At 41.5% G+C, this 15,990-nt stretch overlaps 1 protein-coding gene across 1 annotated transcript in view; it reads right to left on the minus strand.

Moving 5' to 3' along the window:
- Positions 1 to 15,990, minus strand: part of LOC120033139 — a 44,936-nt gene that overhangs the window by 14,595 nt on the left and 14,351 nt on the right. The window contains exons 19-38 of the mRNA XM_038979416.1: positions 15,112 to 15,300; positions 14,027 to 14,102; positions 13,795 to 13,897; positions 10,701 to 10,828; positions 10,329 to 10,473; positions 9,995 to 10,090; positions 9,747 to 9,833; positions 9,532 to 9,610; positions 9,339 to 9,430; positions 6,992 to 7,143; positions 6,712 to 6,870; positions 6,472 to 6,564; positions 6,320 to 6,379; positions 6,101 to 6,218; positions 5,606 to 5,647; positions 5,385 to 5,468; positions 5,170 to 5,268; positions 4,831 to 5,028; positions 3,851 to 3,942; positions 3,511 to 3,650 (exon numbers count right to left, since the gene is read on the minus strand). Coding sequence (XP_038835344.1) covers positions 3,511 to 3,650; positions 3,851 to 3,942; positions 4,831 to 5,028; positions 5,170 to 5,268; positions 5,385 to 5,468; positions 5,606 to 5,647; positions 6,101 to 6,218; positions 6,320 to 6,379; positions 6,472 to 6,564; positions 6,712 to 6,870; positions 6,992 to 7,143; positions 9,339 to 9,430; positions 9,532 to 9,610; positions 9,747 to 9,833; positions 9,995 to 10,090; positions 10,329 to 10,473; positions 10,701 to 10,828; positions 13,795 to 13,897; positions 14,027 to 14,102; positions 15,112 to 15,300 — 2,232 coding nt within the window. The remainder of the gene's footprint in view (positions 1 to 3,510; positions 3,651 to 3,850; positions 3,943 to 4,830; positions 5,029 to 5,169; positions 5,269 to 5,384; positions 5,469 to 5,605; positions 5,648 to 6,100; positions 6,219 to 6,319; positions 6,380 to 6,471; positions 6,565 to 6,711; positions 6,871 to 6,991; positions 7,144 to 9,338; positions 9,431 to 9,531; positions 9,611 to 9,746; positions 9,834 to 9,994; positions 10,091 to 10,328; positions 10,474 to 10,700; positions 10,829 to 13,794; positions 13,898 to 14,026; positions 14,103 to 15,111; positions 15,301 to 15,990) is intronic.

Consider the following 15,990-nt stretch of genomic DNA (forward strand, 5'->3'; position numbering starts at 1 on the left):
AGGCACAGTCAACTTAGTGTATGTGTAAACTTCTGACCCACTGGAATTGTGATACAGTGAATTATAAGTGAAATAATCTGTCTGTAAACAATTGTTGGAAAAATTACTTGTGTCATGCACAAAGTAGATGTCCTAACTGTCTTGCCAAAGCTACAGTTTGTTAACAAGAAATTTGTGGAGTGGTTGAAAAACGAGTTTATGACTCCAATCTAACAGGCTGACTACAACGCTCGCGTCGCGTGCGCTCGCGTTTCTAAATAAATTTTGAATCTATATTTTTCAATTATTGCACCCTCACTGCTCGCGCGCGCACCAGCGAGCATCCACGTTGCCAAGGGCTAAAATAGAAGTCAGTTCTATTTGTGAGACAGATCGCGCTGCAAGTCCTGCCTCTCCCATCTCCTCATTGGTTTATAGAAGCAGGTACCCACATGCCATCTCCTTATTGGTTATACCCACGTGGGTGACAGAGACGAATGAGGTCAGAGGCGGTAATGCACCTAATTTATGAAAGTTGCCAATCGCAATATAAAGTCAAGAGAAGAAAAATCCTGTTTTATGTGTGGATTAATTGGCGGAGTAGATGACCTTGTGCATTTCAGGTAAAATAACAACTCAATGTTTATATCCCAGGACAAATTAGCTAGCAACAGCAAGCTAGCTAAATAGGTCAAATTACCTAGCAAGTGCAAGCTAACTAGCTAAATTTCCATAAATGTTTAATGCTTCTCGACGTGTCTCCAAATTAATATAATTGGTTCAGAGTTTGTTTTGATATTTTAACTGCGTGTCGTGATCGCGTTTGGTGTGGGGGGACAAAATACATTTATGCACGATGGCGCACGCGCGTAGCCGGTTTGGGTTCCGTGTAAGTGTATGTAAACTTCCGACTTCAACTCTATATCACTGGCGACAGGTTTAGCATTCATCTTTGCATTCTAACAGAAAGTAGGCTGGCCCTCTTTGACATCGCATTGGTCAAAAAATTGCATTCTGTTAATTTATAAAGCCCTTTTGCAACAAAAAAACCTGCATTTACCTAACATTGTTACTAACATATAGAAGTACGATGGAGAGATGGTTAACTCTTGAAATTCATTCTGTCACTACAGATTTAGGATAAAACGGCTTTTAGTTGATTTGCACCTCATTTATGGAACCATTTTGAGAATAACCTACAGTTGGATGCATTGGTGGTCAGATGACGCGGATGACTACACTACAGACTGTTTTGCAAGCACAGACTGGAATACGTTCCGGGTTCATCCGCATTGAGCTAAAGGCTAGAGCTGCCGCTTTCAAGGAGCGGGACACTAATCTAGACGCTTAGACGAAATCCCGCTATGCCCTCAGACGAACCATCAAACAAGCAAAGCGTCAATACAGGATTAAGAATCATACTTCACCGGCTCTGACGCTCGTCGGGTGTGGCAGGGCTTGAAAACTATTACGGACTACAAAGGGAAACCCAGACGCGAGCTGACCAGTGACGGGAGCCTACCAGACGAGCTAAATGCTTTTTATGCTCGCTTCGAGGCAAGCAACACTGAACGCTCTCGCATGCACGAGAGCACCAGCTGTTCTGGATGACTGTGTGATAATGCTCTCGATAGCCGATGTGAGCAAGACCTTTAAACAGGGCAACATTCACACCAGGACATGTACTCAAAGCATGCACGGACCAACTGGCAAATGTCTTCATTGACATTTTCAACCTCTCCCTGACTGAGTCTGTAATACCTACATGTTTCAAGCAGACCACCATAGTCTCTGTGCCCAGGGAAGCGAAGGTAACATGCCTAAATGATTACCGCCCCGTAGCACTCACGTCGGTAGCCATGAAGTGCTTTGAAAGGCTGGTCATGGCTCACATCAACAACATCCTCCCAGATACCCTAGACCCACTAATTTGCATACTGCCCCAACAGATCCACAGATGACGCAATCTCAAATCACACTCCACACTGCCCTTTCCCACCTGGACAAAAGGAACACCTATGTGAGAATGCTGTTCATTGACTATAGCTCAGCGTTCAACACCATAGTGCCCACGAAGCTCATCACTAAGCTAAGGACCCTGGGACTAAACATCTCCCTCTGCAACTGGATCCTGGACTTCTTGACAGGTCGCCCCCAGGTGGTAAGGGTAGGCAACAATACGTCTGCCACGCTGATCCTCAAAACTGGGGCCCCTCAGGGGTGTGTATTTAGTCCCCTCCTGTACTCCCTGTTCACCCACGACTGCGTGGCCAAACACGACTCTAACACCAGCATTACGTTTGCTGACGAATCAACAGTGGTAGGCCTGACCAACAACGAGACAGCCTATAGGGAGGAGGTCAGAGAACTGGCAGTGTGGTGCCAGGACAACCTCTCCCTCAATGTGAGCAAGACAAAGGAGCTGATCATGGACTACAGGAAAAGGGTGGGCCCGAACAGGCCCCCATTAACATCAACAGGGCTGTCGGGGAGCGGGTCAAGAGCTTCAAGTTTCTTGGTGTCCACATCACCAACAAACTATCATGGTCCAAACACACAAAGACAGCCGTGAAGAGGACAAGACAAAAAAAACTCCCCTCAGGAGACTGAAAAGATTTGGCATGGGTCCCCAGATCCTCAAAAAGTTCTACAGCTGCACCTTCGAGAGCATCCTGACCGGTTGCATCACTGCCTGGTATGGCAACTGCTCGGCATCTGACCGTAAGGCGCTACAGAGGGTAGTGAGTACGGCCCAGAACATCACTGGGGCCAAGCTTCCTGCCATCCAGGACCTATATAATAAGCGGTGTCAGAGGAAAGCCCATAAAATTGTCAGAGACTCCAGTCACTCAAGTCATAGACTGATTTCTCTGCTACCGCACAGCAAGCAGTAACGGATCGCCAAGTCTAGGACCAAAAGGCTCCTTAACATCTTCTACCCCCAAGCCATAAGACTGATGAACAATTAATCAAATGGCCACCGGACTATTACATTGACCCCCTCCCCCTCCATTTGTTTTGTGATCTGCTGCTACTTGCTGTTTATTCTCTAACCATAGTCACTTCACCCCTACCTACATGTACAAATTACCTCTAACCTGTACCCCCGCACACTGACTCGGTACCGGTACCCCCTGTATATAGCCTCGTTATTGTTATGTTACATTTTATTATTTTTTACTTTAGTTTATTTGGTAAATATTTTCTTAACTCTTCTTGAACTGCACTGTTGGTTAAGGACTTGTAAGTAAGCATTTCACGGTAAGGTCTACACTTGTTGTATTCGACGCATGTGACAAATAAAGTTTGATTTGGTCCCTTTTGGGCAATTCAGTTTGTTGGTTGAGGACCTCTTTATTGAGAATTTATTATTTATTTTTATGCAAGTGTTTGGTCTATACTCCCATGCTGCCTTCTGGATTCCACTCTGCTAGAATCAAAAATAAATAAATAAACAAACACATATTAAAATATAACACCTTTAATTGTAAATGGCTACAGTGTGTGTCCGTGCGCACGTGTGCTCCTCACCGTTTAGATCGTGTTCCACCCAAGTGAATGTGATGGCTCCGTCTCTGCTACTCTCACTGAAGCGCAGCAGGAACGTGCCTGGACACTTCCCAGTCAGCATGGCCTTTGCCCTCTCCTTACTCACAAAGCCCAGAATGCAACTGTAGTGGGAGAGAACAAGCACCATTTCTTTATTACTTACATTACTGTATTTGTTTTAGTAGGAAGGGACAATGCACATTGTTCCTCATGTCTGTCAATGTGCCAGAAGTAGCCATTCAGCTAATATGTCATCCCTGTAAGAGCACTAGTTATTTGCTTTTGTAATGTGCAATTCCAAAAAGAGTAAAGAAAAACTCACCCATCATTCCACAGGGACAGCAGATGTCTCTTGATGAAGTCCAGGATGTCTTTGATCCACAGCCAGAAGGGAAACCTCTTCTCACTGAGGCTCTGTAGTTGACACAAGGAAACACTTACTAGAGGTCCTCCTCATATATATATACAGTATATCTTTGTGAACTGTAAATATTTTAAAACAAAGTACAACTTATAAAAGGCTTTACATAGCATACATAAAGGCTTCATACGCACTACATAAATGCTTCACAAATCATCTTTATTTTTATTTATTTTATTTTACCGTTATTTTACCAGGTAAGTTGACTGAGAACACGTTCTCATTTGCAGCAACGACCTGGGGAATAGTTACAGGGGAGAGGAGGGGGATGAATGAGCCAATTGTAAACTGGGGATTATTAGGTGACCATGATGGTTTGAGGGCCAGATTGGGAATTTAGCCAGGACACCGGGGTTAACACCCCTACTCTTACGATAAGTGCCATGGGATCTTTAATGACCTCAGAGAGTCAGGACACCCGTTTAACGTCCCATCCGAAAGACGGCACCCTACACAGGGCAGTGTCCCCAATCACTGCCCTGGGGCATTGGGATATTTTTTTAGACCAGAGGAAAGAGTGCCTCCTACTGGCCCTCCAACACCACTTCCAGCAGCATCTGGTCTCCCATCCAGGGACTGACCAGGACCAACCCTGCTTAGCTTCAGAAGCAAGCCAGCAGTGGTATGCATGCATCTTCAAGTGCATGTCATATTCTATAAATGGTGTATAAACATACATAGTACATTGTCACATTTGGCAAGTCACCCTACAGTGGGAGTTGTTTTGTCACCCTTTCTACACCAATTGTAGTGTATGATTTGTGAAGCATTTATGTAGTGTTTAGGAAGCATTTATGTTTGCTAAAGTATATACATCCTTTATCAGTTGTACTTTGTTTAAATTGGGACCAAATATTCTGTGTACTGTAATCCTAACCTACCTTGACAGCACCGAACATGGCCCAGGGGATAAGGCCCTCAGGATTCCTCTGTGCTTTCTGGCCCAGTAGTTTGTCAGCCAGCATGCCTAGCTGCTCATCATTGAGCCCCCTCTTGGTGACAGAGGAGAACTGCCAGCTCAGCACCTCAGATAGCTGACCCCAGGACGCTGCAGGAGGGCTCAGGAAGAACTCCAGGTTCTGTTCCAACAAATCAGTCATATTTATTTAAAAACTCATTTTTAAATCAAGTTGTCACAAAGTGCTTGACAGTAACCAGGCATAACACCTTCAAGGCAAGGAAAAACTCCTTCGAAGGAAGGAACCTTGAGAGAAGACTACCTGGGGCTCGCTGGTCAGCATGTTGTACCACAGGATGGAGGCCCAGCCACTGGGCAGCTGGGTGACGTTGGAGATGACCACGATAGGCAGGGAGATGGTCTAAAAAGGACCAGAGGCCAGAGAAAGTCAAAGTCAAATTAAATAAGGCCAGAGCGCTGTTGGACCTCATAACAATGGGAGTGTAGGCCTGAATCTCTATATTTCAGATCACTTACCCCTAGTTTGATTTCCAGACCTGACTGGTTGAGTTCCGACTCAAAGCAGATGCAGTGCAGCTCCTCTGTCACAATGAGAGGCCCCTGGAATAACATGGACAGACAGAGAAACATAATCCGCACCAGAATGTATTTAATAGTTATCATGAAATTCACAAATACTGTACAGATTACATGGTCATTATAGCCCATTAAGACCAATCAGAAACCAACTCTATTACCTCTTTCTTTCCTCTTCCAGTCACTCTCTGCTCTTGTAGTTGCTGTATTGATATCAAAGAATAAACTGTAAAGCAAGGATCATCAACTACTGTAGATTCAGCTGCAGGCCGATATTTTCTTGAGAGGATGGTCAGGGCATAATTACAAATCATTTGTAGCCTACAAACTGACCGCAAGAAGCCCAAACAGATCTAATATTTGACTAAAACATAATCATTTCCAACGTACTTACGTTTGTATACGGTCACATATATTTATTTAATATGCATGGGAATACTTTAGAACAGATTTCCAAAATTAAAATCACTCGGAGCTGATTTGCTGGGGTTTTTAACAGTAATAAATAAATAAAAATACAACTTTAATAAATAAAATGACCACCAGTTGGGGAACCCTGCTGAAAAGAGTGATGACAGTGCAGGTCCAAACAGACAAATGGGACAAGTCATTCAGATTTAGTGCCCTGTATGCCATTTGAAATGGTGCTAGCTTACCAAATGTAAAAACTCTGCAGCCAAGCTTCCATTCGACTGCTCCATAGTCATAACCTTTGTGTTGGTACCCAATATGCTGAACTTACGAACGTTGAACTGAGGGAACTTATGGAGTGAACTGACGGAGAGAAAATAAAAAGTGCATCCACTTTTAAGGTAGGTTTTCACATCCCAAATTCAAGAGCAGGACAAAATAACACACAACACTAATTTACTTACTTGTCAAACAAAGCTTTCACTTTGAGTTGATAGTTGAATTCCTGGAGCTTCACAAGAAATCTAGAGGAGAGGAAATACAAATTAAACCTCTCCCAGGACTGTAAGGATCCATAGGAACTACAGATGGTAGGTGCTGTTGTGTTTGTGCTTACCTGAGCTTCACAGTGAACTGCATCTTTGTCTGCAGCACCAGAGGTCTCTGTGGATGTGTGAGCATACAGGGCTGTCTCTCTACCACCAAGGAACTAAGACACACCACAGAGACACAAGGAATTTTGAGGTGATATACTGTATAGAGGAATATATATATATATAATTTAAATGATCAAAAACGGCAGCAAAAAACAAATAGTGGGTCTTTAACTTCGGAATACAAGTGTTTTGTCACTCACTGTTCAAGGAGGTTCCGGAACAGTGCCAAGGCCCGCCCCTCCAGGAAGCCTTTCTGCTGTTTGATTGGGTCGCTGTCGTATGTATACTTCTGCTCTAGTTCCTGGAGCTCCTTCAGCTGCTGCCTCACCTGCTGCAGGCTTTCTGCCACCGCTGTGAACCTACAGGAGAAGAAGAAGATGAAGCAGAATAAGAACAATACTTTATTTTGTTGGGTTCCTAAATTCATCTTTTTGCTTGATCAGACAAGAGATGCCCAAAAGAATGAACAAGTCTCCTCACCAGTTCTGCAGTTTGTCCAGACATGCGTTGGGTGGTCCTCCAATACAGGAGCTCTGCTGCCTCTTCTTCCACTCAGGCAGCTCCTCTGAGATCAGGTCTGACTGGACCGCCTCGGCCATGTTGAGCACCTCCGCCAACTGGCCAACCACTTCCTGTGGAGGCAGACAACAACATACGTATAGTTATTATTTACTCTATAAACGTCATCTACTCTTCAATATGAGCATGCTGGTTATAACTAGATAATACACTCTTAGTCATTCAGACAGACTATGATACATGGTATTCTTAGCGGTGCTTGATGCATGATTATTCATGCTTTTTGTCATTGCATTTTTTTATTCACAGTACAATGTCATGGTAAAATGTCCCTGTTTCACCTCATCATGACTACAGGTCGACCGATTATGATTTTTCAACGCCGATACCGATTATTGGAGGACCCAAAAAAGCTGATACCGATTAATCGGCCGATTTTTATATATATGTAATAATGACAATTACAACAATACTGAATGAACGATGAACACTTATATTTTAACTTAATATAATACATAAATAAAATCTATTTAGTCTCAAATAAATAATGAAACATGTTCAATTTGGTTTAAATAATGCAAAAACAGTGTTGGAGAAGAAAGTAAAAGTGCAATATGTGCCATGTAAAAAACTAACGTTTAAGTTCCTTGCTCAGAACATGAGAACATACGAAAGCTGATGGTTCCTTATAACACGAGTCTTCAATATTCACAGTTTAGAAGTTTAAGGTTGTAGTTATCGGAATTATGATGCGTCAACTATTTCTCTCTCTACCATTTGTATTTCATTTACCTTTGACTATTGGATGTTCTTATAGGCACTTTAGTATTGCCAACCTAATCTCGGGAGTTGACAGGCTTGAAGTCATTAACAGCGCTGTGCTTCAAGCATTGTTAAGGGCTGCTGGCAAACGCAGTCAAGTGCTGTTTGAATGAATGCTTACGAGCCTGCTGTTGTCTACCACCGCTCAGTCAGACTGCTCTATCAAACATCAAATCATAGACACACAAAAATACGAGCCTTAGGTCATTAATATGGTCAAATCCAGAAACTATCATTTCGAAAACAAAACGTTTATTATTTCAGTGAAATACGGAACCATTACGTATTTTATCGAACGGGGGGCAACCCTAAGTCTAAATATTTCTTTTACATTGCACATCCTTCAATGTCATGTCATAATTATGTAAAATTCTGTCCAATTAATTACGGTCTTTGTTAGGAAGAAATGGTGCGGCCAAACGGCTGCATATACCCTGACTCTGCTTGCACTGAACGCAAGAGAAGTGACACAATTTCCCTAGTTAATAGTGCCTGCTAACATGTATTTATTTTAACAAAATATGCAGGTTTAAAAATATATACTTCTGTGTATTGATTTGAATGGAGGCATTGATGTTTATGGTTAGGTATATTTGTGCAACGATTGTGCATTTCTCGCAAATGTGCTTTTGTTAAATCATCACCAGTGTCACGATCGTCAATGGGTGAGAGAGAGGACCAAGGCGCAGCGTGTGCAAAATACATTCTCTTTTATTGAGAGAAGGGAAAAAACACGCAACGAACACTATAACAAAACGAAACAAAACAACAAACGATCGTGAAGCTATAAACGTAAGTGCACACAATAGCTACAAACGTACAACATAGACAATTACCCACATAAACCTAGTGCCTATGGCTGTCTTAAATATGGCTCCCAATCAGAGACAATTAATGACATCTGTCTCTGATTATGGTTGCCTGAATGGTTCTCAGACACAGCTAGACACCTACACTAAACACAAACCCATCTACTCTACTTAACCCCCTAAACCATACAACCACCCTAGACAATACAAAAACACATACCTTCCCCATGTCACACCCTGACCTAACTAAAATAATAAAGGAAACAAAGAATACTAAGGCCAGGGCGTGACAACCAGTTTGGCGAAGTTGAAGTAGGCTGTGATTCGATGATAAATTAACAGGCACGGCTTTGATTATACGCAACGCAGGACAAGCTAGTTAACCTAGTAATATCGTCAACCATGTGTAGTTAACTAGTGATTATGTGAAGATTGATAGTTTATGAGATAAGTTTAATGCTAGCTAGCAACTTACCTTGGCTCCTTGCTGCACTCGCATAACAGGTGGTCAGCCTGCCACGCAATCTCCTCGTGGATTGCAATGTAATCGGCCATAATCGGCATCCAAAAAGGCCAATTACAAATTGTTATGAAAACTTGAAATCGGCACTAATTAAAATCGGCCACGCCGATTAATTGTTCGACCTCTAATCATGACCCATCATGACCCCTCTTACCACTCTCTTGAACTTCAGCTTGAAACACATCTCTGCAATCAGCAGCTTCTCGTGTTCCAGCTGTTTGGGTGTCAGCCCGTTCATTTCATGTTCTAAAGTGGGAGAAGGAAAAACATTCACTTACTGACCATATTTGAAACACAGACCTGTAAATAGATGATATATTACAGACAGAGAGAATAAAACACCTCACCTCTGTTCTTAAGAGTATTTTCCTTAAAGTCATGCTCGTCTTGAAGGTATTCCAGAGACTTTACATTCTGATCCGCTTCCTAGCAAGTGAGATAAACACGTTGGATCAGATAGATGGCAAACCTGACATGCACGAACATGTACTGCAAATCACTGATGGAACTGTTCCACCAGGAAACAATCAACATATAGTATATGATGGAAATGATAACTCACCTGAACCTTGTTTTTCATGTCTTTCACTTTGTTGTCCAGCTTTTGCTTCTCCAGAACCATGCTGGTCTGTGTGTTTTCTCTGTCGGTCTGAGAAGAAAATACTGTTCATTTAACTCTACAGTTAAAGCATGTAAACACTCCGATATACAGTTATGTATCATCTACAATATCTGACAGCACGTATAGAGAAAGATGTGTGGTGATTTTATTAATTACAATGTATGTCAAAACAAGTTCATGTAGGGCACCTCTATGCTTTTGGCAGCAGCCAGAATCCTCTGCTCCTCCTTCAGGTTTCTGGAGATGATCATGGCCATTTTAACGGGGTCCTCCTGAAAGAGGTCCTGTAAAAGTGGGTACTTTATTACTATAAACCCCAAAAACATTTACTGACACTGGGGTCATAAATTCCACATCAACAACTCATTCAAAATCAATATATTTCAGGAGTTAAAAGGGGAAATTAGCAACAGAATGTATAACTTCTAATTAATCATTCCTGTAACATACAAGCAATAAAGTATGGAAGGCCACATGCAGTAAGGTCTGTCCTGAAAAGATGTAACTGAGATAATACTACACCTGGAGGTTTCCCTTGATCTTGCGGATGTTGTGTTGTCGCGGGAGGTCTTTCTCCAGGGCGAAGCGGCTGTGTTGGTCGTCAAGATGGGCTAGGAGGTCGTGGAAGCGGACAGTGGCCAGGGATTCGTCAACAGCCACATTATCCCTATGGATTGGATCATTGACATACTGTATATCAATCTCAGAACAGCAACATTATCTCTACATAGATATGGATTCACAGGGGAATCAAGATTGGATGAACGAGATGAAATACAATAAAATACAGATATAATTGAAAAGGGTAGAGTACAGTAGAATACCGGTCAAATAGAATAGATCTTTGTATATCCATTTAACAGCAGCCTGCAGTCTTCAACCCTGCTTGCTTACCAGTCGATGCTCTCAATCCACTTGCTGAGGGACTGTCTGATGTCCATGGGGAAGGAGTCATCATAGAGCTGGTGGACCTGCTCCTGGTATTTAGGGTCCAGTAGGGTCAGCTGGCACCACTGGGCCATCTAGACCAATGAGCAATAACAGTAAACTTATTACAGAAATGTATGTCTATGATAGAAACAGGAACCTGGCTACAACATGAATAATAATTCACCTTTATATGCCTGGTATGCATCAGCTTGTTGTCCTCCCTGCCCCATTACATCAATCTCAACACAACGGTTCTGCCCCATTTCCAAACAGTAGCTAGGTTTCCATCCAATTTGCGACAGATTTTCACGCAAATACTCTATAATCTGCATAAAACAATATAGGCATTTCCTCTCAGGGATGCGTTTCCATCAAACTGACTTATAACCAAAGTAGATGGTTATAAGATTGTTTTGTACATCCGTTCGGGTCACTATAAGATACAATATGAAGTCCTAAACCTAGTATTAAAGTGCATCCTTGTAGCTGTGTAGGCTAATATAGTCAAAATGTTTGCCTTGGGTAAATTGAGCCAATGGTTTTATGCATAATATATTTAGAAAGTGTTATTCATATGAACTTGAGTGCATTTTCTATATTAAAGAGCAGACCCCATGGGGCAGTGTATACAAATGTAAAGCACGCAGGGGTCTAACCCCCCTTGAGGTTCTTAAGAGAACAGCCAGGTCAGTGAGAGAAGGGAAGAAGTCCATTTGAGCAGCAGCAACGGATGAGACAAATAGACTGAAGGACACTGAAGAGTTCCATTGATATAAAAGAAAACTAACATGTATTGGTGTAAAAGAGAGGCTATTATAGAGTAGCAGAGACACACAAGTTCATATCTGATGACATGGAGTCTGAGCTTGCTAAACATATCAAGAATCTCACAGACCTGTTTCATGGGCTTAGTAGCCTTGCCTACGAATTGAAACAACATCCCTGTCCAAGACAACTGGTCAAGAAATGGAAGAGTAAGTGATATTGAACAGAGAGATCTATATCTGAATGTAGGCATTCATTTAAGATATACAATATACACCACACCCTGCACTCACCTGGATCACCGGATCGAATCCCGGAGCTGACAAGGTAAAAATCTGTTGTTCTGCCCCTGAACAAGGCAGTTAACCCACTGTTCCCCGGTAGGCCGTCATTGTAAAATAAGAATTGGTTCTTAACCTCTAACGAGCCTCAACCCCGGATCCGGGATCCGGGATCACCCCCCCACCACCACACTGATTAGCATCGCTAGCATAGCGTCACAATTAAATAGTAGCATCTAAATATCATTAAATCACAAGTCCAAGACACCTAATGAAAGATACAGATCTTGTGAATAAAGCCACCATTTCAGATTTTTAAAATGTTTTACAGGGAAGACACAATATGTAAATCTATTAGCTAAACACGTTAGCAAAAGACACCATTTTTCTTTGTCCACCATTTTTTCTCTCCACCAGTAGCTATCACCAATTCGGCTAAACTAAGATATTGATAGCCACTAACCAAGAAAAAACCTCATCAGATGACAGTCTGATAACATATTTATGGTATAGGATAGGTTTTGTTAGAAAAATGTGCATATTTCAGGTATAAATCATAGTTTGCCATTGCAGCCACCATCACAAATCTCACCAAAGCGACTAGAATTACTACAGAGAGCAACTTGTATTACCAATTTACTCATCATAAAACATTTCTTAAAAATACACAGCACATAGCAATGGAAAGACACAGATCTTGTGAATTCAGACAACATTTCAGATTTTCTAAGTGTTTTACGGCGAAAACACAATAAATCGTTATATTAGCATACCACATATGCAAACGTTACCACAGCATGAATTCAAGCCAAAGAGAGCGATATCGTTATCATCGCCAAAATATATTAATTTTTTCACTAACCTTCTCAGAATTCTTCCGATGACACTCCTGTAACATCATATTACAACATACATATAGAGTTTGTTCGAAAATGTGCATATTTAGCCATAAAAAAACGTGGTTATACAATGAAAATAGTAGCAAAACAAGCCTGGAAATGTCGGTCGCCATCTTTGAGTGATCTAGTTTAATCAAAAGCTAATCATATACTTGACTAAAAAATACAGGGTTGACAGGAATCGAAAGACAAATTAGTTCTTAATGCAATCGCTGATTTCCATTTTTTTAATTATCCTTACTTTTCAATACAGGTTGCGCCAAGCGAAGCTATACAAAACAAAATGGCGGCATAAGCGTTTAACATTTTTCGACAGAAACACGATTTATCATCATAAATTGTTCTTACTGTGAGCTGTTCTTCCATCAGAATCTTGGGCAAAGAATCCTTTCTTGGGTCTAATCGTCTTTTGGTCGAAAGCTGTCCTCTTGCCATGTGGAAATGCCCACTAACGTTCGGCATGAACTGGAAACGTGCCCAGCGGTTCAAAGTGTCTCAGAAATAAATGCCTCAAAATCGCACTAAACGGATATAAATTGCTATAGAACGGTTTAAATTAACTACCTTATGATGTTTTTAACACCTCTAACGAGTAAAAACATGACCAGAGAATATTACTGGCTAAACAAAAGCTTGGAAGGAGGCGAGTCCGACATCCTTCGTGCGCCAGGCGCAGGCAGCAAAGGGAAGCTACTTCCGGTATTTGCTGTTTTATACAGCCCCTGATTGCGCAATCGACTCCATTCAAAGCGTCATCACGTACTGACATCCAGGGGAAGACGTAAGAAGTGTCTGTTTCTCCATAGCATTTACACGGACCTTTAAACTGACTCCAGATCAGGGGCCAAGATGTCTGAAATCTGACTCCCTATCATGAAAAGTGCTGTAGATTGAGTTCTGTTTCACTCAGAGACAAAATTCCAACGGCTATAGAAACTAGAGAGTGTTTTCTATCCAATAATAATAATAATATGCATATTGTACGAGCAAGAATTGAGTAGGAAGCCGTTTAATCTGTAGAGGAAATTATGCTAATGCGAAACAGCACCCCCTATAGTGGCAAGAAGTTTTAACTGACTTGCCTAGTTAAATAAATAAAAATATGTAACTTACCACAGCAGTATCAATATTCTTAGGGCTTCCATTCCAACAATGGTGTCTACTTTCCACTTCTGGCGACATGAGCATCATCTTGTCTTGCAGTCTAGACGGGGGACTAAAACACATTGCAAAAATAAGGGTAAATTAAGTCAGATTATGGATTATACCCAAACTAGAACACTGCAAATAAAATGTCTTCCGGTTATAGATTACGAAATATGTAACGTATGAAGGGTAAACTTACAGTTTTGACACTGATATGATATCGGTCTGTACGTATCCTGTGTCGGTGGGACTCTCCACATCCATGGGCTCTGATGCTGAAAAACAAAATGGTGGACCAGATGGAAGATTGGGGATGTTTATTATGAACAAAACCTCTCAAAGGTTTACCAGACATCATGGTCATTGAGGGGATTTTAAACAGAAATAGAATGCCTAAGCTTATCACTTCTATTTTCTGACCAACATTAGATTTTTAATTCCTATAATGTGAAATCTATCATGTCTTATTATTATTATTTTGTATACACTTATATTTAATATGCCGATAGTCGATGTCGGTGCCCGCATGGAAAACTAATCTGTCTGTTTAACCTAGAGACTTTTGTTTTTTGCATGGACTGCGTCTCAATACACAACATCTGCCGATGATGTCGGTTGACCCCATCTGCGGTGGAAACAGGCAGTTCTACAGCAGAGTGACCCCATTATGGAAAGCTGAGACTCATGGCTGTTTTGCTTCATGGGACTCGTTTGAAGTCGGTCCCTTCGGCATGCCAACTTTGTTTTTCTTCCAACGACAACATCTGTCAAGTCCGAACTGTTTAAGCCAGAAACAAAAATCACCCCACTATGGAAAGATGAGACTAACAGGAACGGGTCAGCTGTTTTGACCTATGACACCCACAAGCTGAACCCCTAGGAGTCTAAGGCGATATCTACAAAGCTAACATATGGAATTGTTTTATTATGGTCATAAGATGGACCATTAAGCTATTTGATTGAGTTTTAGGAACCTTGTAGGTATTCCCATAAAATACATACAAATGATTTGATGAAAGACTGAATTTGGCCTTAGCCCATAGAAACACATAGAAAAAAAAATTCATACATGGCCAAAAATAAATCTAAACGAAGTATGGTTTGAGGTGTCTGTAATGCATCTGAGAGATTTAGGAAAGCATCAGGAACAAAACAACAACAAAAAGGAAATAACGGTTAAATCCTATTTATTCCATACATTTTTTACCTCAGTCACGGGTGACCTTCTCACGAGACCTTGTAAATAATATATGATTTGAAACAAAAAGGTTGCTGGATGCTTACCCTCAGAGGCCCTGGTGTAGTACTTTCCGAAGGACTTGTCTTTAGGGATGTCTGGGTAGAGGAAGTGGAGTGGGTTCTCTGGGATGTTCTCAGCTGCCATCACCTTGTAGGTTCGGATGATGTCAGGCAGAGAGACGCCAGACACCTCCTTCTTGGTGTAGGGCTCCACTGCATGGAATACAGGCTTATCTGTGGAACATGGGTGACAGGTATGTCACTGGCGACAGGTTTAGCATTCATCGTTGCATTCTAACAGAAAGTAGGCTCTGATATCGCATTGGTCAACATATTGCATTCTGTTAATTTATAAAGCCCTTTTGCAAAAAAACTGCATTTACCTAACATTGTTACTAACCTATAGAAGTATGAGATACCATACTCCGTCACAGGGATGGTTAACTCTTGAAATTCCTTCTGTCACTACAGATTTAGGATAAAACAGCTTTTAATTGATTCACACCTCATTTATGGAACCATCTTGAAAATAATCTACAGTTGGGTGCATTGGTGCCCTTTGGGCAATTCAGCAATTCAGGTTGTTGGTTGAGGAACTCTTTGTTGAGAAATGTGCTTGTTTTTTTATGAATGTATTTTGGGGGGAATCCACCCTGACTTCCCAGTTGGAGCGAGTAGTCGCATTCCGCTTCGCTCCACAGGTAGTATTACATTTCATTTCATTACAGTACAACGGTGTGATTTGTTTGATCTTAGCTAGCTACATAGCCGTCTTTGTATCAAAGATAATTGTGTAGTTTAGAGTATTTATCGAGGTTCGCTAGCCAGCTATTTTCGTTCTTCTAACGTAACGTAACGTAGTCAACACTGCTAGCTAGCCAGCTAGCCACCGAATAGCAGCACTGTAGAAACTATTAGAAACTA

The sequence above is a fragment of the Salvelinus namaycush genome, chromosome 40 (assembly GCF_016432855.1).
Source record: "Salvelinus namaycush isolate Seneca chromosome 40, SaNama_1.0, whole genome shotgun sequence".
Taxonomy (NCBI): domain Eukaryota; kingdom Metazoa; phylum Chordata; class Actinopteri; order Salmoniformes; family Salmonidae; genus Salvelinus; species Salvelinus namaycush.